Source organism: Mesoplodon densirostris, chromosome 1 (genome assembly GCF_025265405.1).
Source record: "Mesoplodon densirostris isolate mMesDen1 chromosome 1, mMesDen1 primary haplotype, whole genome shotgun sequence".
NCBI classification, from domain to species: Eukaryota; Metazoa; Chordata; class Mammalia; order Artiodactyla; family Ziphiidae; genus Mesoplodon; species Mesoplodon densirostris.
The window spans coordinates 203,425,687-203,447,687 of NC_082661.1; the positions used below are offsets into that span (position 1 = coordinate 203,425,687).

The 22,001-nt window shown below is 46.3% G+C and overlaps 1 protein-coding gene and 1 pseudogene across 1 annotated transcript; one reads left to right on the forward strand and one right to left on the reverse strand.

Moving 5' to 3' along the window:
* Positions 1-1,950: 1,950 nt before the first annotated feature.
* Positions 1,951-19,383, reverse strand: CTSO (cathepsin O). Its single transcript, XM_060114539.1, has 8 exons — positions 19,061-19,383; positions 14,500-14,608; positions 13,788-13,927; positions 10,332-10,499; positions 8,768-8,889; positions 6,548-6,711; positions 5,875-5,967; positions 1,951-3,750 (listed from the first exon to the last, which is right to left on the reverse strand). Exons 1-8 carry the CDS (start codon positions 19,163-19,165, stop codon positions 3,716-3,718), a joined length of 936 nt encoding a protein of 311 aa, XP_059970522.1. The 5' UTR covers positions 19,166-19,383; the 3' UTR covers positions 1,951-3,715.
* A 1,098-nt stretch (positions 19,384-20,481) lies between these two features.
* Positions 20,482-21,683, forward strand: LOC132488934 (tektin bundle-interacting protein 1-like; annotated as a pseudogene).
* The last annotated feature ends 318 nt before the right edge of the window (positions 21,684-22,001 follow it).

Below are 22,001 nucleotides of genomic sequence, written 5' to 3' on the forward strand. Positions count from 1 at the left end.
CTGGTCTCGCTCTGCCATGTGGGCACCGGCTCCATCCTCAGGCTGCGTCCCTCTTCCTGCACCTCTGGACTCCCCCCAGCCCCCAAGACATGTGTCTGGCAGCCAGAGCCCACCTTAGCGCAACGCAGAATTGAGGTAGCGGGGAGTGTTCTTTCCAGGGGAAAGGAGAGGTGAACAGATGAAGCAATGACCCGGTTCATTTGGCATAAAATGGGTTAGATCAAGAGTTTAGATCACACAGGAGTTCCATTCTTCACTTTCTAGCTCAGTCTGTCAATACCTAGTGAAATTCCTGTTATGAGGAGAGTACAAAATATTATCAAAGAAATCTGGAATGCGCAGCCAACTTGACCTAGGGTGCTTATCTATGGCAAGCAGTAGGTTCTTGATGGAAGTGAACTATTCTTTGGTCTCAATTACAATTTTCTTATAAGGATCATATTGTCTAGTTTGTCTCTACATTATTTACATATACTTGCTTTTGCCTCCATGGCGTGTGTGTGTGTGTGTGTGTGTGTGTGTGTGTGTGTGTGTGTGCAGGTACAGATATATGGTACCAAAGGGTGGTTAAGCTGAAAAATCCAGAGACAAGTAACATGGCCGATGACACTCCCTTTGAAATAAGTCAGCAAGTTTGAGATCAAATGCACCTGTTAATTATCTACTTTGGTCCAAACAACCAGTTTAATCCCCAGTTTCCTCTCTATGTATTGGGGATAAAATACTTATAATCTTTGCTTTTTCTCATGAAGTAATGAAGAAATATGTTACTGGACGTTCCGTCCATCAAGATGCCTTGGAATCCTGGAATAAATGCTATTTGTCAAGGTATATTCTTTTAATAGACTAAATGATCTGATATAGTTATTTTTATCTCTGTTTCTTGGTGTGACTAGGTTATATAGTTGTAGTTTTTTTCAAATGATGTATCACTAATTCTTACATAAATGTCGAAACCACTCATAAAACCAGTTAGTACTCTTGCCCCATTTAAACTTGCTTCTAGTGCTTACGACCCGCTTTCAATAATTCTTAAATGAATCATGAAATCACTGTAAGGCTAATTTAGTATTTACTCTGAGATCCCAGTGAAATCACATCCAGGAACACCTTGGTTATTTTCATTATGACTCCTAATTATTATGTGAAGATTTCATTGCTCTCCTCTCAGCCTCACTGGCGAACGTCCAGCAGCTGGTCAGGGCGGGAGCACAGCACACGCCCACGTGGAACAGCAGTTGGTGAGGCTGAGAAGGCAGGAAGGGGCCTCTTTGGGAAAATCTCACTTAGAAAAGTTGATATGTTATCTTTTAGGCACCGGGAACCCCTGAATGGGCTAAAACAGAGGGATAACATGAAAAATGGTGTCTCTTAGAAATGTAAACCCCGGGGACACAGAGTAGATGGATTATCCATCCGTCCATCACAAACACCCGGGGGGCTGACAAAACAGTTTCCAAGTCCTCAGGTGGCTCCTGGTCTGGGGGCCATACTCGAGAAGCCCCAGACTGAGGGACAAGGGGTCTGATGGGTCGACTCCTGAGCAGTGGGGGTCAGAGATGCTAAAGAACATGTATCGAGTGAAGAATGGAGAAAGGAAATGGAGAGCAGGTGGGTGATTAGGTGATGGGTCCTCAGGTGTAGCTGACCTGATGGAGCATCTAAGATTTCCCTCAATTTTATTGATTGGGTTATTACACGATGCTGATGCTGTTACCCAAAATAGAGACTCTAGGAGGTGTGGGAGTTTGTTGTTTTTTAGGTTTTTTGTTGCTGTTGTTTTGTTTTGTTGTTTTGAGGAGGGGAAGGAAATAGTTTGCAGACATTGAAGTTAAGATGTCTATGGAGAAAACCAAAAATTAAATATATGGATTTGCAGCTGAGAAAACTCTTGTGTGAATGTAAAGCACATTAACATTGTGTTCACAAAATGTAAGCCATACACGTGGACAGAGTCTTCTTAACCCAAAGTCAGATACAGGTTGTTTTATTATAAATGTTATCAAAATCCAGAAGAGCCGAGAGGTATTTATCACTTTGTAATTCAAAAGAATATTTATCTTTGTAAAAGAGTATCAGAAAAGCATTCATATTTTACAGGAATTAGTACATTAACACAAACTAGAACAATCAAGACGCAATTCCTTTTTGGCATAGTTGGATATTTAGAATATTAATCAAATAGAATATCAATTTGTCATTTCTAAATCTGAGTCAACACATACTCTTTTGAAATTGCTTCTGGTTGGTGTAAGGAAAAGAAATAGTGTCTTGTTTTTGATTTTCTTCTAATTAGGAGAGTGATAAATAAAGGTCAACCGTGAGAGGAAAATGGGATGTCTCAATTTTTTTCAGTGGTTATTGCCACCCCTACAATTTTGCTTTTAAGATAGTCTACACTGGACAGCGACTGTGAATTTGAGAGAGGAGATATTTACATACATAGTACTTGATACAATTTTGTCATTTAACTCACACAATACGATTGTACTTATATTCAATCAGAAGAGCAGCTTTCATGCTCTGAGGTTCTTACACGGCCAAGCATAATGACCCTGCAAAAGAGGAGTTGGACCTCGAGGACCAGGGACCATGTGGAAAGCCAAAGGGATGCACAAAAATGTAGTTAGGATGTGAGTCTGGGGAAAATAAGCAGAAAACTGGGACAACTGAGGCTGGGAAACACATTTTGGCTGATACCCCAGATTAATGAGGTTGAACTTTGAAAGAGGTGGTGCCTCCAAATGATGGGTGGACAGACAGGTGAGGTCCTGATGCTGATAAAGGCTTAGAGACAATTGGAGCCAAATAAATGGCCCTCAAATTGAGAAGGAAAGTAAACAGTGAGACTTCTTTCACCAGGGAAGCCGCACCACCAGGAGGATTTAGAAGTTTCACGGCCAAGAGTAAGAGAAAGAGTTAGAAAATGTGAGAAGACACACCACTCCTCAATCCAACAAGAACAAAGGAGGAAATAAAACATACTGGAACCCTCCGGACCGTGAAACCCCCAAATAATTTGTCTTCCAGTCAAGGCTACTTGAGATTTTCCTATCACTTGGTTGCCATATTGGTTATTGAGTTTCAATCAGGCTAGCTGTCTGCCTTAAAAAGCAACTTTGTCTTTTTTCTTCTTTCTACATGATCTGCGCAGGTCACAGGTGAGCGCCATGTGCTGGGGAAGAACAATTGGCCTTTCAAAATTCTTATGAAATTCCATCCTGGAGGGCTGGGAATACAACTGGGAGGGGCACACCTAGTTCTAGGTTGGCTATTCTTATATGCAGGGCAGCTTGGGCTGCTGATTTTATCCCATAAAGGAAAAGGAATTCTTATCACCTCTTTAATCCTACTGGAAATATGTCATTAAAAATAAACAAATGGCAAACAGAAACAATAATCAAACAAACCAGATAATAGCCTTTTCAGAGTGGAGAGACCTAAAATACCTCCTAATCTGACCTTCCTCACAGTAGGAAACTGGTTCAGACTTCCTCCCAGGCCATGGTGCTGGTTTTCTTCCTTCTGACTTTGTCCATCTCTCTCTAAGAAGAGAACATTCTACAACTTACCAATAGTTTCAACAGGACCAAGCCCTAGAGCCTGTCTTTTGTGGGTAGTTGCTAAAGCCTAAAGGTGAAAATGCCAAGAATGAAGTATCACATCTCATCATGAGCCTTCAGTTTGGTATCTGTCTCTTGATCTGGCGAACATATCACACGAATACAGCAGAAACAGATTCTGCAATACCTAAGAAAAAGGAAACCATCAGTACTACTCTATTTCCTCCTTATATGCCTTTTAAATAGCAAATTAAAACAATTTTCATTTGGGTTCGGAAAGAGTTAATATCTACTAAGAAAATCACTCACTGGTGATAGCTACATGTCCGTAGAGACACGGCAACCTCAAACGCAGATATTAGAAGAGATACCTAATATTTTTATTTCAAGAAACTATTAAAAATCCCCAAACGACTTATGAACTGAACAGGTGAATGTATCTGAAATCTGTATCGCACTCATACATATTGCTTAGAGGCAATACGATAATTTAGAGGATTATTTTCAACACAATTTGAAAATTTAAATTCTAAGATTTGAACTTCAACAACATTTCAATAAATCACCAGCGTGCTCTGTGGACACAGATCAGAATGTCATGGTGGAAGTGATTAAACATCCTATTTGAAGACTGGATTCCTCTGTGATTAGCTGCGTCTTTGAAATCTCTTGGGGCCACGGAATGCTACCCGCCTTCCGCAGCTGGTCATAAGAGTAATGTGACCATCTCAGGGATGTAACTTTCAGGAAATACTCCCTTTCAGAAAGGATCTGGATTCCTGTATAACGATGAACGAGGCAGGCCTTGGAGACTTAAACTGGGAAACAGGTACAGGGGAAAGATAATCCTGACTCACCCTTTGTAGCTGGGGGCTGGGAAGAGGTGGGGATGCAGGGTCCTAATCAAGGTGATGCTGAACCAGTATCCAGATCACATCCTTGCAGCAACCCTGACAGGGCTGTGAAAGCAGCCGCCCCTCAGCCCAGATGCAGGCCCCTCACTCCGCAGCTGGGGATAAACTGTGGGGGCAGCAGGGCTTCCAGGAGTGGCAGCGGCCCTTTATCTGCAGAGCCCCAGTGAAGCTGAAAGCAGAGGGCTGACAGGGGTGCTCGCGCTCTGGCTGAAAAGCTTCTGTGAGGCTGACTCTTGTTAATAAATAATTTATGGAAAATTCTTTACTGGGGTGATTGAAGAGGCCATTTATTAAACTACAAGGATGCTGCTCTGTGGAATGACTGAGCTGTTGTCACTAGACTGAATCAAAATATAAGCTCTCAAGTTTTTCCATAACTCTCTTATTTATTTATTTATTTTTGTGGTACGCGGGCCTCTCACTGTTGTGGCCTCTCCCGTTGCAGTGCACAGGCTCCGGACGTGCAGGCTCAGCGGCCATGGCTCACGGGCCCAGCCGCTCCGCGGCATGTGGGATCCTCCCGGACCAGGGCACGAACCCGTGTCCCCTGCATCAGCAGGTGGACTCTCAACCACTGCGCCACCAGGGAAGCCCATTCATAACTCTCTTTTATCATAAATATCACAACCTGGTGTGTTCTACAATTTTTAATAAGTTGTATACACAGCATAGTTTGGGTCCAACTTGATTCAGAAAATATGCTGATTTTCTAGATCAAAAATTTTAGAACAGAATTTGAATATGGATTTTAGAATACGTTTAACATACTTAAATAGCTATTTTAATTTGGTTTGTTGTTAATTAATAAAAAATGTTATTCAACAAAAGAGCATGTTTGGCATTCTTTTAAGCCTCTCAATTCCAGTGAGTAGAATTTTTTGCTAGAATTTTGTAGGTGACAAGGGGCATATTAAATCAGAAACAACCCTAATATTCAGACTTTCACCCATTTTGATACAAAGAAAAAGTGATTCTTCATGATCCTAGAGAAGGCATTATAATACATAAAATAATGGAAAGTAATACAATTATAAAAAGTAAATTTGGAATTGGAGACATTTTTGGAAAAGCTCAGCCTCCTAAGTGGAGTTTTTTCTGGTTTTGGAAGTAGTTAACTTTGGTAAATTATCGCCATGTCTTATAATGTTTTGCTCATTACACTGGTTTTTACTACAGTCCCTCTTCCTTTTAAAAACATGAATGTGTACAATAGTGTCTTTTTTAGAAAAACACTGTTGTATTTTTATCAATTAGTTAAAGGATGACAATTCTTACTGTAAAAGTGATCTAAGTATCCTGGACGCACACTATGGACTGGACGGGCTAAAATTTTAATCTATTCACAGTCTCTTCCTTGACATTTAGCCTAGAGTTTTGAATATCAACTCATGACTCACCACAAATGTTTCCTCCCATTTTTACATGGACACAGCCGTCTATGCCCCAGGAAGTTCCCCAGGAGTTCCTCACGATCCAGTATGGGGTACCGCCTAAAAAACATAAAACAAACCCTGGAGAACGTATCTGTGGTGAAAGAATGTCTATTTAAAGTTCAGTTCTTGAAAAGTACAGTGGCTCTAAGAAAAAGATAAAAAATGTAATGAACTGCTAACAAACCAGCCAAGTAAACTTGAGCGGTACTAGTGTCACACGCCAATCAATGGAAAATGTGTTTGAATGCATTTCACTTAATGCAGTTACTGCAGAAAATGAAAACACACGTCCTTTTCCAGAGACTTAGGAAAAGGAAGAAAAAGGAAAAAAAAAGGATCATTAGATAAGTATGATGAAATAATAAGCACTTCTCTTTCCCAGCAGTTACCCTAAACATTCCAGATGAAGAATGCCCATTATTTAGATCAGGAATTTAGTGTCATTTCAACAAGGCATCTACCAGATTGACAGTGGGACCCGCAGGGCGTGTATACCTGGAAGTTTAGTGAAAAGTTGTAAAGCTCATGAGGACTTAGATGTAATAGGACCAAATTTCAGCGTTTTAAAGGATGGCAATCACTTGTCAAGATGGAGTTCAAGCTGCAAAGCAATTGGTCACATCTCACCAGCACTCACCTGTTTTATCAAAGCCGGTTACCAGAACGGCGTGATTTGCTTCTCCACTAGAGCAATGATGCTGTATGATGCCTCCCAGATAATCTTGCCAGCTCACGGCATCTACTACCACTATCAGAGGGCCCAAGGTAAACAGTGCTTTTGCCATTTCGTCTTCTTGGTCACTACCAAAAAAGGAAATGTTTGGTTAAGAAGTTTAGTTTTTCAGGTAAAAATACTTTATAAAAGTGATCTATTTAATCTGTATATGGGTAGGAGTAGGTTTGGTTGCAATTATCAAGCCCTAATCGATGGAGGCTAAAAGAAGTCTGGAAGACTGGCAGTCCAGGAGGGCTGTGGGACACCAGGATACCAGGAACTCTCCTGGGGTCAGTTCATGGTCCAAGAAGGCTGCTGGAGCCCCGGCCATTTAACACGTATTTCAGACATCAGGGAGTAGAAAGGGGAAGTGCTACATTCCTGCTGAGATCCCAGAAGTGATCACATATTCTGCACATATCCGCATGGGTCTCATAGGCTAGAACTCAGTCCTATGGCCAAGTCTAGCTTCAAGGAAGATGGGAAATGAAGTTTTGTAGCTGGTTGTCAAAGTACTCCTCTAAAATATAGGGATTCTCTTAATAAGGAATGTGGAAAGCCTGGATGTGTGGCGATAACTCGTCGTCTCTGCCACACCAGGTAAGAATCAAGAGACCAGCTAACTTAGGTCAGTGATCATCAAATAAAGAAACTACAGGGAAGGGTTATGCAAAAGTGGTGAATGCAGTTATAGGGCAGGATAGATGCTAAGATGCCAGGAGAACTAGGACTGTACTGGGAAGACAGCCGGAGATGCAGTTACTGCCTTCCTATGCGGCCTTGTATTGATAAAGTCTCATGTTACACAGCATTCAGCCTTCATGGGTCTTAAAAGTATGTGATTAAACCATTAATTTGCATTTTTAAAGGTCAGCTTTGTGGGTGCAGGACACTGAAATAAGGTTACTGATATTTCAGGCCATTAAGATAGCTTTTGGTAGTTTATTGCTGCAGCAAAGCATGGTGGGTTAGTGCCCTGAAAGAGTAAATAAGCCCTCATCATGCCAGCTGGAAGCCAGTTTCTATCAAGGGGATATTCTGTCCACAGATGAGGGAAAAACATGAGTGCGTAACAGTGGGACTTACTGCAACAGAAAGGACACATTCATTCTAAACATTCACTCATGTTACCTGTTAAGGTGAAGATCTGTTTTTGGAGATCTGTAAGCAGGCATTTCTAATTTTTGCTACTGTAATAATAGTTGGTATTCATTAAGATGACCTAAGACAAGCAAAATTATGAAATCTGGGAAAGCATTGTGGTAGGGTATGGACTTTGAGGTTCCCCAGAGCTGAGTTCAAATTCCACCTTTATGCCTCAGCACCGCACCCACCTTCAGAATCAAACTAAGGATACAATTATAGGTACAGGCTCTGTGGCCTTCCTAACCCATAAATTATACCCGAGGTTTACAATAAACATTGTCTCTCTCCCTCACTTGTCTAATAATTTAGTTTTGTTCAGCACAGGTTTTAGTGTATAATGTATATTTTATTTTATTCAATTTGGGGGAAAGTTTTGTAATCTGACCACGACAAATATGATAATCTCTGTATTAACCAGACACGACTGCCTCCACCTTTTTTTTTTTTTTTTTTTTTGCAGTACGCAGGCCTCTCACTGTTGTGGCCTTTCCCGTTGCGAAGCACAGGCTCCGGACGCGCAGGCTCAGTGGCCATGGCTCACGGGCCCAGCCGCTCCGCGGCATGTGGGATCTTCCCGGGCTGGGGCACGAACCCATGTCCCCTGCATCGGCAGGGGGACTCTCAACCACTGCACCACCAGGGAAGCCCTTCGAGCAATCTTTTATTGATCCATGAGTAAGACTGAAATACGCTAAAGGTAAGTGTGACACTTAAACTTGGTAAGAGGTGGTGAGTGTCAATTATACTTTAAACTGGATTTAAATGTGTTAATTTAAGTGTGTTGTTTCTATTTGTAATGACGTGGGAGAAAGTAGATCATATTTAAGAAACAACGTACATAGACCTCCACGTTGATTACCAATTTTCAGTAAAAAGTCCATTTTAAAACAATTAAGAGTAGGCAGTGATGCTGTCAATCAACTTATTAATTCCAAATAATCAATAGATAATAAATTAAGAGATATAGAGGAAACCACAACAGAGGGAGATACTTACCGGAAGTCATAGGCAGAATAACCTTTGATTGAAAATCCAGAATGTGAGTCAGAAAAGTAACGGCACAGACCGTTCTGGGCTTTAAACGGGTATTCTGAATCTCTCACCAACTTCACTTGCATCTAAAAGAAAATGAGCACCCAGAATTATTTCTGTCACACTGTTGTGTTAGAAATCAAATAGAACTTATTACCAAGTGTCAAAATAAGATTAGCCTTGGCCACACCTTCATCATGTGGGTATTCTTTGAGTTATGAAAATCTTAAATTAACGCTTTAGGTGTTTTATAAGGACATCCTAGGTAATTAAACTCAATGTCTTTGTCTTTGGCTCCTGTATTTCCTGTATTCCGTTTCCTGGGAGCTCCGGTGATCTGATGATAAAGTCTGGCCCTCCTTCTCCCGAGGGTACAGGCGTGTAGACCACTCTCCTTCCACGGCTCTGGCTCTGGGTTGCCAAGCCTTTGAGGCTCAGGCAGGGCAGTGGTCCTGGGTTGTGCTCACAAGCATCCTTCTATCCACTTCCCTCGCTGCCATTCACCTGGCAAATGCCACACACCTTACAGTTATCGGGATCGAACCCTCCCCTTCGGAGAGCAGGGCTTATGTGAGCGCAGGCACACGCTCTACGTATTGCTGCCCATAACATGTACAGAGCATCAGCGTCCAGTGTGCGGTGACTCAAAACACAGCAAATGAGTAAGAGGGGGGCCCTGGAGCTTGGGGAACACTGTCGTGACAACCTTTCACAACACCTCATCGCTGGCTTTACGCCACTGCTGCTGAACCTAGTACAGCATCAGAGGGTGTGTACGTGCTGGGGAAGCCTCTGGAGGGGGAGAGGCAGGGCGCAGCCCCGTGCCAGCTACTGACGTGCAACATGCGCTCAGCCCTGCGCCTACAGAGAGCACCCAATCAGCTGACTGCTAATCCCCTGTAAACCTGAACACTCAGAAATTCTACGGAAATGAATACGCTCTCAGCTTTGTGAGTCATGTGACACACATCTGCAAAAAAAGAGCATCTGTTAAGTAATGTGAGGAAATAAACATAAATATTTTTCTGAACACTGATTGCAGGTAAGATTTTTCACACTTTGGTTTCTCTATTGATGGCTGACCTGCCCAGAAGCAATTCTTTTTTTTTTTTTTTTTTTTTGGCTTAAAAAACTGAAATTGATTTTCACATGGTTCTGGACACTGGAAGTCCGAGGTCAAGGTGCTGGCAGGGTTAGCATCTGGGGAGAGCTCTCTCCTTGCGGTGCAGATGGCCACCTTCTCACCGTGTCCTCACAGGGCAGACAGAGCTCTTGTTCTCTTCCTCCTCTTCCGATAAGGTCACAGTCCGATCGGGTTAGGGTCCAACCTTATGACTTCATTTAACCTCCAGAGCCTCCTAAAGACTCTATTTCCGGATATGGTCACATTGGGAAGTCTTCTGATTAATTCAAGCTCTGGTTAGCTACATTTCCAACCTTGAAAACATTATTTAGTAAATGAGAGTAGATTGTCTGAATTCTGAACGCACATTAAACAAGCAGCTTAAAAGGCTGTGGACCTAGTCACCTTATTGAGCCAGTTCAAAGCGCTGAGCGGGGACCCTCCGTTGCAGCCGTAGTTGCTGTATGAACAGTCTATGACCTGCTGGACACTCAGCGCCTCCAAAGGCTGCCCTTTTATGGCGCACGCGGACTCTACTGCTCCTACCACGGTGAAGGCCCAGCATCCACCACACTGCCAGGAACAGAAACGGACAGTACTTACTATCAAATAACGTGCAAATCAAGTCTGCCAACATCTCTAATATCTCAGATGATCAAATCAAGTGAGCACAGTCTGGAGGCCCACGGAATATAAACACCGATCCTGTCGATTTTCTAATTGAAAAAAGGAAACGAAACCCAAAATTCTCTTGTAAGCATCAAAATCTAGTTATTCATGAAAGGTAAATTGGTAGTATCACTATTGCAGGTTAGACGATGCAAAATAAAAGTGAATTTTAGAGACTGGGAAAACACTTGAACTGATGGTCTTTTTAAAAAATGAGTCTGGGGCTTCCCTGGTGGTGCAGTGGTTGGGAGTCTGCCTGCCGATGCAGGGGACGCGGGTTCGTGCCCCGGTCCGGGAGGATCCCACGTGCCGCGGAGCGGCTGGGCCCGTGAACCATGGCCGCTGGGCCTGCGCGTCCGGAGCCTGTGCTCCACAATGGGACAGGCCACAACAGTGTGAGGCCCGTGTAAAGCAAAAAAAAAAACAAAACAAAAAAACCGAGTCTGCACAGACAGAGAGAGCGGACTTGTGGTTGCCAAGGGGGAGGGGATGGGGGAGGGAAGGGTTGGGAGTTTGGGATTAGCAGATGCAAATTAGTATATATAGAATGGATAAACAACAAGGTCCTACTGTAGAGCACAGGGAACTATATTCAACATCCTGTGATAAACCATCATGGAAAAGGATATGAAAAAGAATATATATATATATGTATAAGTGAGTTACTTTGCTGTACAGCAGAAATTAACACAACATTGTAAATCAAGTATACTTCAGTAAAATACATTAAAAAAAAATAAAAAAACGAGCCAGCTCATTGAACAGGTGGCTTGTCTCTAAGGTGTGTACCAACGCCCATCCCGTTCTTCCATCCCTCTGCTCGGCCATCCACGTCCCCCTGGCTAGAAGGCAGGGATGAGGTGAGCAGCGGTTAGGATGCACGTGCCTACGTTGGTCCCTTTCACAGATGGACTCAGGAACTGGGTGAATGACTGACTCTTCAGCCCATCACAGTTATGAACACACAGGAAATGTCCCAATGATGGAGACCTATACTGCTCGTTCCTCATTGAGATACTGGCTGACAATCTTCCTGAGTCTGGGTCTCTTAACTTCCTCTTACTGGACAAACTAGAGCAAAAGAATTAAAGGGCTGGTCCTACAAGAAAGGGAGGAGGTGGAAGGAAAGGATCAAGAATTTCATACAAGGAGGAAGAACGGCAGGAAAGGCAGAGAGTGGGATTTGAAAGTGGGCAGAACTGTCTTAATCCCGGGACCAGGTACTGCAGGCAAAGAAAGGACGCACAGCTGGTGGTCCTCGTGGAGGGAAGCTCTGAGGGATCTAATGGCCTCAAAGTGGCCTTATTTACACCTCTAGCTTCAAGGCATGGGGCAGGGTACGGCATTCACTAAGGGACATTCCAGCAGGGTGCCCACCCCTTGAGAACTGTAAATGCAGGTCACCTTAGGTTACCCACCTACCACTGCCCCAGGGGGACAGTCCCTGCTCCAAAACATCTTTCCTTTAGTAAGAAGATTCCTAATTAAAAGTTCGCCTTGAATACAACGTAAGCACACCCTGGATGGACTGGGTTTCATGCTACATCACCCTTCATTACGAATCCAAAAATAAAGCAGATGATTTGGTGGTAAAATTTAACCCAGAACAATAAATACAGAATCTGAGAAAGCAAAAAGGATCATCCTAACTAGATGGTGACCGGGGAACTGTTGGGTCCAAAGCGTTGGTCTTACGAGAGGAGACTGAGTGACCCACTGAGGTTTCTACTGCAGACAAACTGGGGCCGCATCCCTGGGGTTAGGGACCAACTTTCCCAGGTCAGCGGACATCCCCATGCCCAGCGGGGGTGCGGGGCAAGCGCATCTGCCCTCCAACATCTGCCGGAGAGATGGCTCGCCTCGTGAATGAGGGTGCCTACCCACATCTGGGGTCCCGCTTGCCCTCTGATTCCAGGTTATCTTCACAGGCACACTCAGGACTTCTGCAAGGTAAATGGCTGCATTTTTAAAATTTGTTTTTGTTGAGTACAGTTGATTTACAATGATGGGTTAATTTCTGCTGTGCAGCAAATGACTCAGTTATACATATGAATATTCTTTTTCATTTTCTTTTCCGTGATGGTTTATCACAGGATACTGAATATAGTTCCCTGTGCTATACAGTAGGACCTTGTTGTTTATCCATTCTATATATGTACTAGTCTGCATCTGCTGACTCCAAACTCCCACTCCATCCCTCCCTCACCCCCTCCCCCTTGGCAACCACCAGTCTGTTCTCTATGTTTGTGAGTCTGTTTCTGTTTCATAGATAAGCTCATTTGTGCCATATTTTAGATTCCACATATAAGTGATATAGCAGGGTGGTAAATGGTTGCATTTACTGCAGGACTTACACACTTCTTTATCATTTAACACATGTAAAACCGCACTGCCACTTTTACTACTTCCCTGTCTTTTTTTAGTGTATCACGAAGTTTTTAGCGCTGAGTCCTAACCTCATTTCTTCTATAACCCCTCTCATTTTCACTGCCTGATTTTGCAGAGTTGGTGATTTCTAGGAACGTCTATGTCACATTCCAACAGAACTGACTGCATTTTTAAGGATCACAGGTACGAAGTGTGCGATCCTGTAGGGGTGGGGATGGAGGTAGGGTTTCTGAGGGAGTTCAGGGGATGAACCCAAGAGGTCTGGGCGCACGGGGGAACAGTGCCTGATGTCACGTCGTTTCCCTTTTGAACGGCTCAAGCATCAGTGGTCAAGTTCACCTCCTCCAGCCTTCCACCTGCTGCTCTGCAGAGGCCTGGGGACCGTGATAAGGGGGCTAGGCAGCCAGGGAGGGGAGCCCACAGAGCTCACCTCCAGAGTGAGTGCCTGGCCTGACATCCGTCTCCCACACCAGGGGTTCTCCTGGCCTTGCGATTTTTTTTTTTTTTTTCCAGTACGCGGGCCTCTCACTGCTGTGGCCTCTTGCGCTGCGGAGCACAGGCTCCGGACACGCAGGCTCCGCGGCATGTGGGATCTTCCTGGACCGGGGCACGAACCCGTGTCCCCTGCATTAGCAGGTGGACTCTCAACCACTGCACCACCAGGGAAGCCCCTGGCCTTGCCATTTTTCGATGATTGGGGTGTGCTTTCACCTACAGCAGTGATGGCTCCTTTACAAGTCTGATCGAACTTGACCTCAAAAGTGACTCAGACACTGATCAAAAAGGAAAAGAAAACCAACGTACTGTCTGCTGATTCCTCACTGGGGTGACGACGTGCTTGTCCCTCCAGTCAAATCTTAACGGCAAGGACAGGTTGGAGATGGATGTGTGCTCATCTGCCAGAAACCGGGGAAAACTGGAAGGTCTGCTTCGTAAATAAATAGCTGAGGATACACATGAAAAGAAAAGGCAAGCAACATTATATTATAGGGATTCATTTTGGAGGCACGTTTCAACAGAAACAGTGGAGTTTCTGATACAGTCTGCCTTTTGTGCTTTTCCGTACATGAAATGGATTAGCCGAAAGCTACAAAGATGAGAATTCCTCCAATAGGGCCGGGGCTGTCACATAAAATGACATGTTTGATAGAAGCAGGTCAAAAAAAAAAAATGAGCATAATTGACCTCATTTGTTTTATCACAACCCATGGAACCATGGGCGTCTTGAATAGAAACAGCACAGAAAACTGGAGGAGAGATGAGGTATTAGCCCTCAGAGCCACGTGGAAATGTCTATATTTACGGTATTTAGTTCTTAAGCAATAATTAGAAGAGAGTGACCATGGATTTATTTTTTTAACTGTCAGCACCAGGTACATGCTTGACACTTATTAAGCATTTAATAAATATTAAGTATTACTCAATTTACTAGCTTCACAATTGAACAATTCTCAAAAGTTAAGGGAACAAATTAAAGTCAGGAAACTAATCAACTAATAGCCCCATTGCACCATACCTTTAAACTCTTCAGGGAACAAATAAGAAAACTGATTTATTCCATAGACGGCAGTGGAGTTTTCACCAGGAAATAAAGAATTCAAGTATCGCTGTCTATTAAGACTTTCCTAAAAGGAAAAAAAAACACACTCATTTATATCACCCATGTTAACTTTCCAGAGCAATATGCATATAACTTACTTGGAGACAGTGTTCAGATGCAAAAGTTAAAGCTTGATTTATTTCCTGCAGATCATGATGGAAGGTCATCTAAGATATTCAGATTCGTTTTATAATGTTTTGTATTAAAAATATTATCTGATTTCAGGAGTAATTTTTGAAGCTAGGAAAAGAATGTCCCAGGAATTATAAATGGATAACCATTTATAATCCCTCTTTACTAAGCATGTTGAAAGCACTAAATATATGTTTATTTAACATAGTGGAAAAAAAATAAATTGCAAATAAACACTAGACACTAGTGGGAATTGTCGCCAGAGAGTATTCATATGATCCAACAACTATGACTCTGGGAAGACTGTCTTCTTTATCTTCGTATTTCCCAGCACAACTAATGAAGCATGAAAAAAGGAGTAAGTAACTAGTGAATCAGTACATCTGATTCTCCTTGAGCTTTATAGAGGTCTCTGTTTCATTTTGGGTAAAAAGGCTTTGGGAAAGAGATGCAATCCTGGAAATGTCCCAGGAAGATTTCCTGGTTTGTCTTTCCAAAGGGAAAATCGGACCATTGTTTACAGATTCCTCAGCTTTGAGTCTTGTGATAATCATCTTAGGCTTGTCTTTTGTATGAACATGCCTCAATTTCCTACTTCTAACCAACTGTGTGGGATAAATAAAACTTCAGGAGACCACCATTTGGTAAGTTTCCAGCTCTAGCTATTCTGTACTCGCTTGTGCACTTACGTGTTTATTGCGTGTCTGTCCCATAAACCTATAAGTAAAATGAGGGCCAGGCTGGTCTGTCTTATTCGCTACTGTGTTCCCCTCACTGAGCACACACCTGGCACACAACAGACGCTTAATTAATATTTGTTGTTGAATATATGCATAATTACATTTTATATACGTCATGCCCTTGATAGTGCTAAGTTGCGTTTTGTTTTCTTTTACATATGTATATCTATTCTTTTTCAGATTCTTTCCCATTATAGGTTATTAAAAGATATTAAGTATAGTTCTCTGTGCTATACAGTAGGTCCCTGTTGGTTATCTATTTTATACACAGTAGTGTGTATATGTTTATCCCAAACTCCTAAATTATTCCTTGCCCCCCTTTCCCCTTTGGTAACCGCAAGTTTGTTTTCTATGTCTGTGGGTCTATTTCTGTTTTGTAAGTAAGTTCATTTGCATCATTTTTTTAGATTCCACATACAAGCAATATCACATGGTATTTGTCTTTCTCTGACTTATTTCACCCAGTATGATAATCTCTAGGCCCATCCATGTTGCTGCAAATGGCATAAGCTGTTTGTTTTCAAGCAAATTATTGCTGGGACTTATCATAATCTTATTTTTTCCTTATTGAGCATGCCTGGAAGGACTGTTAATCAATAAAATGATCAATAGTTATTGAGTTTTAGACATTTAAAGGTAATATTGATGAAGCAAGCCTTTGAATATAATTTGGAAAGGAGATGTAAAAATCTATAAACAGAACTGAAGTGCAAAGCAAGTGTGAGTAGAGGCCGTGTGACAAATCTAAGCCAGTGACTGCAAACTGTTGAGGAGTTCAGCGGCTTCCTTCGTCCTGTTAGCATCTACTGGCCACTGTTGCGAGCTGGACAGATGAGGGAAGGCCTGAGAAGGTAGGACGTTTATGGATGTACAGGAAAGCCTGCTGCAGCCAGGAGGATGGGCCTCACAGACCATCCACAGGGAGCTTACCCCCTGAATCTGAATTGCCAGGACTGCAGGGAGGGAGGCCCTGGTGCTCACAGGCCGCACCCAGGCCATGACTAAGTACTTGGCCGGCCTACTGGGGAAGGGCCTCCACTGAAGACTGGTTTGGGATTTGTGTGTCCCCATGGCCTCCTACCCTCCCCTGGCCTGCAGGGCATCTAGGGTACTCTGCCCTCACCCCTTCTCTCAGCTCAGAGATGCTGCAGACACTCTCCCTGACCCTCCCTGACTTCCTCTCTCAGTCCTGACTCCTGGGATAGAGAAAAGAAAGAAAGAGAAGACACACAAATCCCCAATATCAGTCACTTATCCTGTGAGGCATCCCATAATCATCCCAGGAGGAGCCTGGTCTTCACCCAACAATAACGAAGTGTCGGTTTGTGTACAAGTATCACCAGGTGCCACCTGACTTCCGCTCAAGGAATATTCCCGGGGAACTTAGAAAACCCCATAAGGGATGACAAAACCTTTCACCATGAACCCATGATGGTGAAAAACATTACTAATCAATCAGATCCTTTCTCTGTGTCAGCAGTTCCCTGAATACCTTTCCACTGTGTTTTGGGCAGCCACTAGTCAGTCATCAATGCATTTGCAAACAAGAGGACACCTCTTTGCTCTCCCTAAATAAGACACCAAGATCCAAAGACTACAGCTCCTGGTCTTCAATATTTGTCCACTTTTTACCCTAAAACCTCTCTATTCTCTCTAGCACAACACAGAGCACTTTATAACTCTATTTTAATTTTTAAACTTTTTTTTCGTTTTAAGTTGATTATGGAACCAGGGAATTTTCTAGAATCTGTACATAATTTACCCCGATGGGTAAACAGAGAATCTCAACTTAACCAATTCCTAATTAGACATAATTTTATTTTATTTTTATTTTTTATTTTTTTGCAGTACGCGGGCCTCTCACTGTTGTGTACTCTCCCGTTGCGGAGCACAGGCTCTGGACATGCAGGCTCAGCGGTCATGGCTCACGGGCCCAGCCGCTCCCGTGCATGTGGGATCTTCCCAGACCGGGGCACAAACCCGTGTCCCCTGCATCGGCAGGCGGATTCTCAACCACTGCGCCACCAGGGAAGCCCAATTTTTTTATTTTTGAGAAGTATGGCAGTGCTTTTATTTCTTCAGTCAATGAATACATTAGCAGTATGGGTGGGATTGATTATTTTCCCCCTAAGTTGTTAGTTCACCACCATATGCCACCAAGCTCAGGGCAGGAATGGAATACAGGACAAAAACTTTGATCTTAAGCAATTATACCAGTGCTTCTGGTTTTGAAAGCTAGAGAAATAAATTGGCAATAAAAATACACATCTTGGTTTGGGCAAAAAACAAGAATGCACAGAATCAGGCAAGGCTGGAACTTCCTAAACACTGGAGGTCCAGGGAGATGAGCAGGAGAAGTAGAAGAGAGCACCGCTACAGAATCCCATGAGAAAGCTCAAGAAAATACCAGGAAAATAATAAATGCAATTCCACTAAGCAGCAGGATTACTGATTTCACACTTGCTTTTGATTAAGGAAGAAGGAATTTTCTTTGATAACATAAAAAATGATAATGACCTCTCATGATTTAAAACATATTACACAGTATTGGATATATATTGAATAGAACACAGTGAGGCCAACTCTAAATCATTACCTCTTGCAGCTTGCTTGGTTTCAGGAAAAACCTTATTTATACTGAGCTAACTGGTGTGTTCCTGAGTTTTAATGCTGGAGGGCATCTGAGATTACCAAGCCTTTTCAAAATAATCTGAAAAGGAAATGAAATGCTTCCCCCTTCTCTAAATCGGTCTCCACCAAGTCAGGGGAACTTGCAGGGTGTGCGCTAGTCCAAGGGGCCCGGGTTCCGGAAAATCATAAACCGGCAGGATTCCCTGAGCTTGCTGAAGGCTGGCTCTGTGAGGATAAAATTCCGATTTCAGAAGGAGGTGGCCAGCGCCCCCTCCGGAAGATGGGCAGGTTTCTCCGCCTACTTTTGGTTCACATCCTTGAAATGAAGTTTGGGAAGGCGGCGAGGACGCCCGGGGGCTCCAAAAGGGGGTGCGCCTTCCAATCAGGACCACCTTGGACGTAGCCAGTGGTCACCCGCAGCTGCACATCTTTCTTGGAGGACCCCTCTGTGGGTCAGCACGGCCTGGGCGAGAGCGACACCCGGACACCAAGGACAGAGAGAAAGGCTCGCGTGCGTCAGGCCAGCTCTGGAACGCAGGCGCGTCATCGGACTGCGCGCAGGCAACCCCGGGGGTGGCGCTCCGGTGACCCCTCTGTCCCGGGACAGGAAGCCCAGGGGAACCCGGGGTGCGCTCAGGTCCCCCTCCCCCGTCCCTGGGACAGGAAGCACAGGGGACCCCGGGGGTGAGCTCAGGTCCCCCTCCCCCTCCCCGGGACAGGAAGCCCAGGGGACCCGGGGGTGAACTCAGGTCCCCCTCCCCCTCCTGGGACAGGAAGCCCAGGGGACCCCGGGGGTGCGCTCAGGTCCTCCTCCCCCGTCCCCGGGACAGGAAGCCCAGGGGACCCCGGGGGTGAGCTCGGGTCCCCTCCCCCTCCCCGGGACAGGAAGCCCAGGGGATCCCGGGGGTGCGCTCAGGTCCCCCTCCCCCTTCCGGGACAGGCAAGCGGGAAGGGCCCCCCGGGGAGAGCGGTACCCGGAAGGCGGCGGGCGGGTTGCGGCCGCTCGGCGGGGCCGGGGCGGCGCCGGGGCAGCAGCAGCAGCAGCAGCAGCAGAGCAGCCAGAGGTGCCGCAGCTCCATCGCGCGCGCTTCCTCTTCGGGTCGCGGGCTCCCGAAGCCGGAGGGTACGGGGATTGGGGGCCGCGGGCGGGGCGCGGGGCTGAGACGGTTACGCCCCTTCTTCCCCGCCGCCCGGAAGTGGGCGTCCGGCGGCCGCGAACCGCGGTTTCGCGCTGTGCTCGGCGGAGCACCCGCGCGGGACCTGGTGCTCCGAGGTCGCCTCCCGCCTGCTGGAAGAGAGCCTGAGGGTCGACTTCGCACGGGAGTGACAGTACGCGCTGTCGCGTGACCGCACTTGCTGCGTCAAGCCCCTTCTGCCTCCTCTTTCTGTCTCCGATGGAAAGATGCAGGCAGCCGCGGAGTTTAACTTCATCTTCATCCTGTTTCTTCTGTGATGGGCTCTGACATTGGGAACCTGATTCCGAAATAATGTCTGCGAATTTGTACGGAGACATTCATTCAGCAGATGTTTATTAAATACATATCAAAACGTACAGTTGTGAAAATAGTACACAATGTTTCGGTTTATTACATTATGGCCGTTTCAAACTTTGGAAGCCAGTTTCTTCATTTGCACAGAAAGAAACGTAGCGTTTAATTCTTAAGTTTGTGGTCAAATTTGTGTGTGTGTGTGTGTGTTATTTTAGACTGTTCTAATTCCTTTTTACAAGCCAGGTGCTTTTTGTAGTTTCGGCTTATTTTGTAGTTCAGAAGAGTGGGGCTCCCCAGATGGTCCCCAAACTCCCATCCCTGCAAGCGGCAAACCCAGCCTGCGGCCACTTCCTGAAACCTGTGTCCCAGAACCAACAGGGCTGAGCCCACCTCTTATGAGGCTCGTGGGTTTCTGGTTTTCCGTACGGAGTGAGAACTCCAAGTAGGCTCAAGGGAGAACGTTTTATCAGCATCCCTGCTCAGACCGTCTTGGGGACACGTCCTCATTCCCTGGGGCATTTCCTTGGAGGGAGCTCGCCAGGTCAAAGCACAGCACGTGCCCATGTCTGTCTCTTGGGCAGTGGTGCTGCGAGGGTGTTCAGGAAGGATAGCTTTAGTTTTAATGGTACCTGGTTGAGGTTTGATTTTTGCCATCATTAGCATATTTATTTCCATTTCCCTCTTTGCTCTGCCAGCCTGTTCCTTACACCATCCCTGATGCCCCAGGGCCTTTGCACAAGCGGGTCCCGCCTCACATCACTGCCAGCTCCTCCTTGGGGAAGCCCTCCTGATGCTCTCAGCCTGGGATGGGCTCTGGCAACAGAGGCCCCCGGAACAGGCACTCCTGTGTAGCTGCATATTTTCTCCTTTAAATGTGAGCTTGTCTTCACTCCCGGCTGGCCCCAATGACTGGGCAGGTGGTGGTGGTGCAAGAGCTCCCTGAAGGTCTCCCTGGGAGTCTGGGCTCCCCACAAACTTTCCCTGTGTCCCCAGCCCACAGCTCCCAGGCCAGACCAATGACGGTGAAACCAGCGCCATTCACTGAGCCACAGCTGAGACCACATCCTCCTGGTGCACCTCCAGGCCAGGGGGGCTTCCTGGAGGAAAGGGCCTGCAGGTCTGGGAGGCTGGGCAAAGGACTTAGTAGAGGCAAGAAAAGGCGAAATGTTTAGGTGGTCCTGGGGGTTGGGGAGGATGTGGCAGAGAGGAGGGGCTACAAGGGGTCAGCCTTCCACCCTCTGCCAGCCTGGGTGGGAGGGTGTCCAGTACTGAAGGACAGACGAGGCCCCCCGCACCTCGGGCCAGGCTTCTTCACCCTCAGCGCTGGCGAAGGGGATGAAGAGGCCCGGGGAGGGCAGGGGGGCGGAAAACGAAGTCTCTCTCCTCCCGCCCATGCCCTCAGCAATGACTACCTGTCCCAGGAGGGGCCCCGTCGGAAGTACACGCCGATGGGACGCTACGCGGCCCGCCCGCAGTGGTACACGGGCCTGACCAGCTCGGACCCCCGAGAAGTCTGGACCACGCTCCCTCGGGGGCTCTGGACAGCTCAGTACCTCGAGGCTTATGTCCGCAGGCATGGATGCCACAGCCCCCGGGAGCACAGCATGCCCTCGGGTGAGGGTCCGGCCCCGCCCGCCCCGACACCAGGCCCTCCTCGAGGGGAGGGTGAGGCCCAGAGGTGCAGAGATGACCCCTGACCCCTACCCCGCAGCCTACACCCAGCGTCTCCGGGAGACATCCTGGTAGACGGCATCATCCCCGCGCAGTACAGGGGCCCCCGCGCGCGGTAGGGAGCATGCTGTGGGAAGACAGACCCATGAGGCAAGGAGTACGGTGAGGCTAGGCCAGGACACGCGACCCAGGGGCTGGGGTGAGACTGGCCGGGGCCAGGATGCGGGACCAGCCGGTGACCCAGGTCCTGGCGCCCCAGTGATCCACAGGCACCATTTTGGAGAAGAGCCGCTGTGGCGCGCGTCTGACTACGTGCCATACCTGTGAGCGCCCAGCGCCCGCGCTACACCACCCAGAACTACCGGCAGTGGGCACAGAACCCTGCTGCTCCTCCACCGGCCAGCAGCCCCCGCCCGTCTACACGGCCAGTCACTGATAAAGATCGCGCTGCCCGATGCGGCTCTTCAGGACCGGCGCCTCTCCCGCAAGGTGTCTGTCCAGCTCTGGGGCCCTCAGGCAGCCAGGTGAAGGGAGCTCTGAACCAGGATCCTGGTGACCAAGCTCCAGGGCAGAGTCAGACAGACGAGCTCTCCTGCCCTCGGCCCCCCTACCCCGGGCCCCAGACCAAGGCACAGTCCTGGCCCCGGGTGGCCTGGGCACAGGGAGCCGCACTCGGACCGCCTGCCCGGCATGCTGAGCCCCACCATCGCCACGGCCAGGGTCTGGGCCCAGCCCCTAACCCCGAGGCTGGGCT

Excerpts from the sequence above, each read along its gene's own strand:
- CTSO (XM_060114539.1), bottom strand. The coding sequence starts at position 19,165 with ATGGAGCTGCGGCACCTCTGGCTGCTCTGCTGCTGCTGCTGCTGCTGC. Across the intron at positions 10,500-13,787 it reads CAGTGAGGAATCAGCAGACA|TGTGGTGGATGCTGGGCCTT; the intron begins GTACGTTGGTTT and ends TGTTCCTGGCAG. Across the intron at positions 6,712-8,767 it reads TATTCTGCCTATGACTTCCG|TGACCAAGAAGACGAAATGG; the intron begins GTAAGTATCTCC and ends CTTTTTTGGTAG.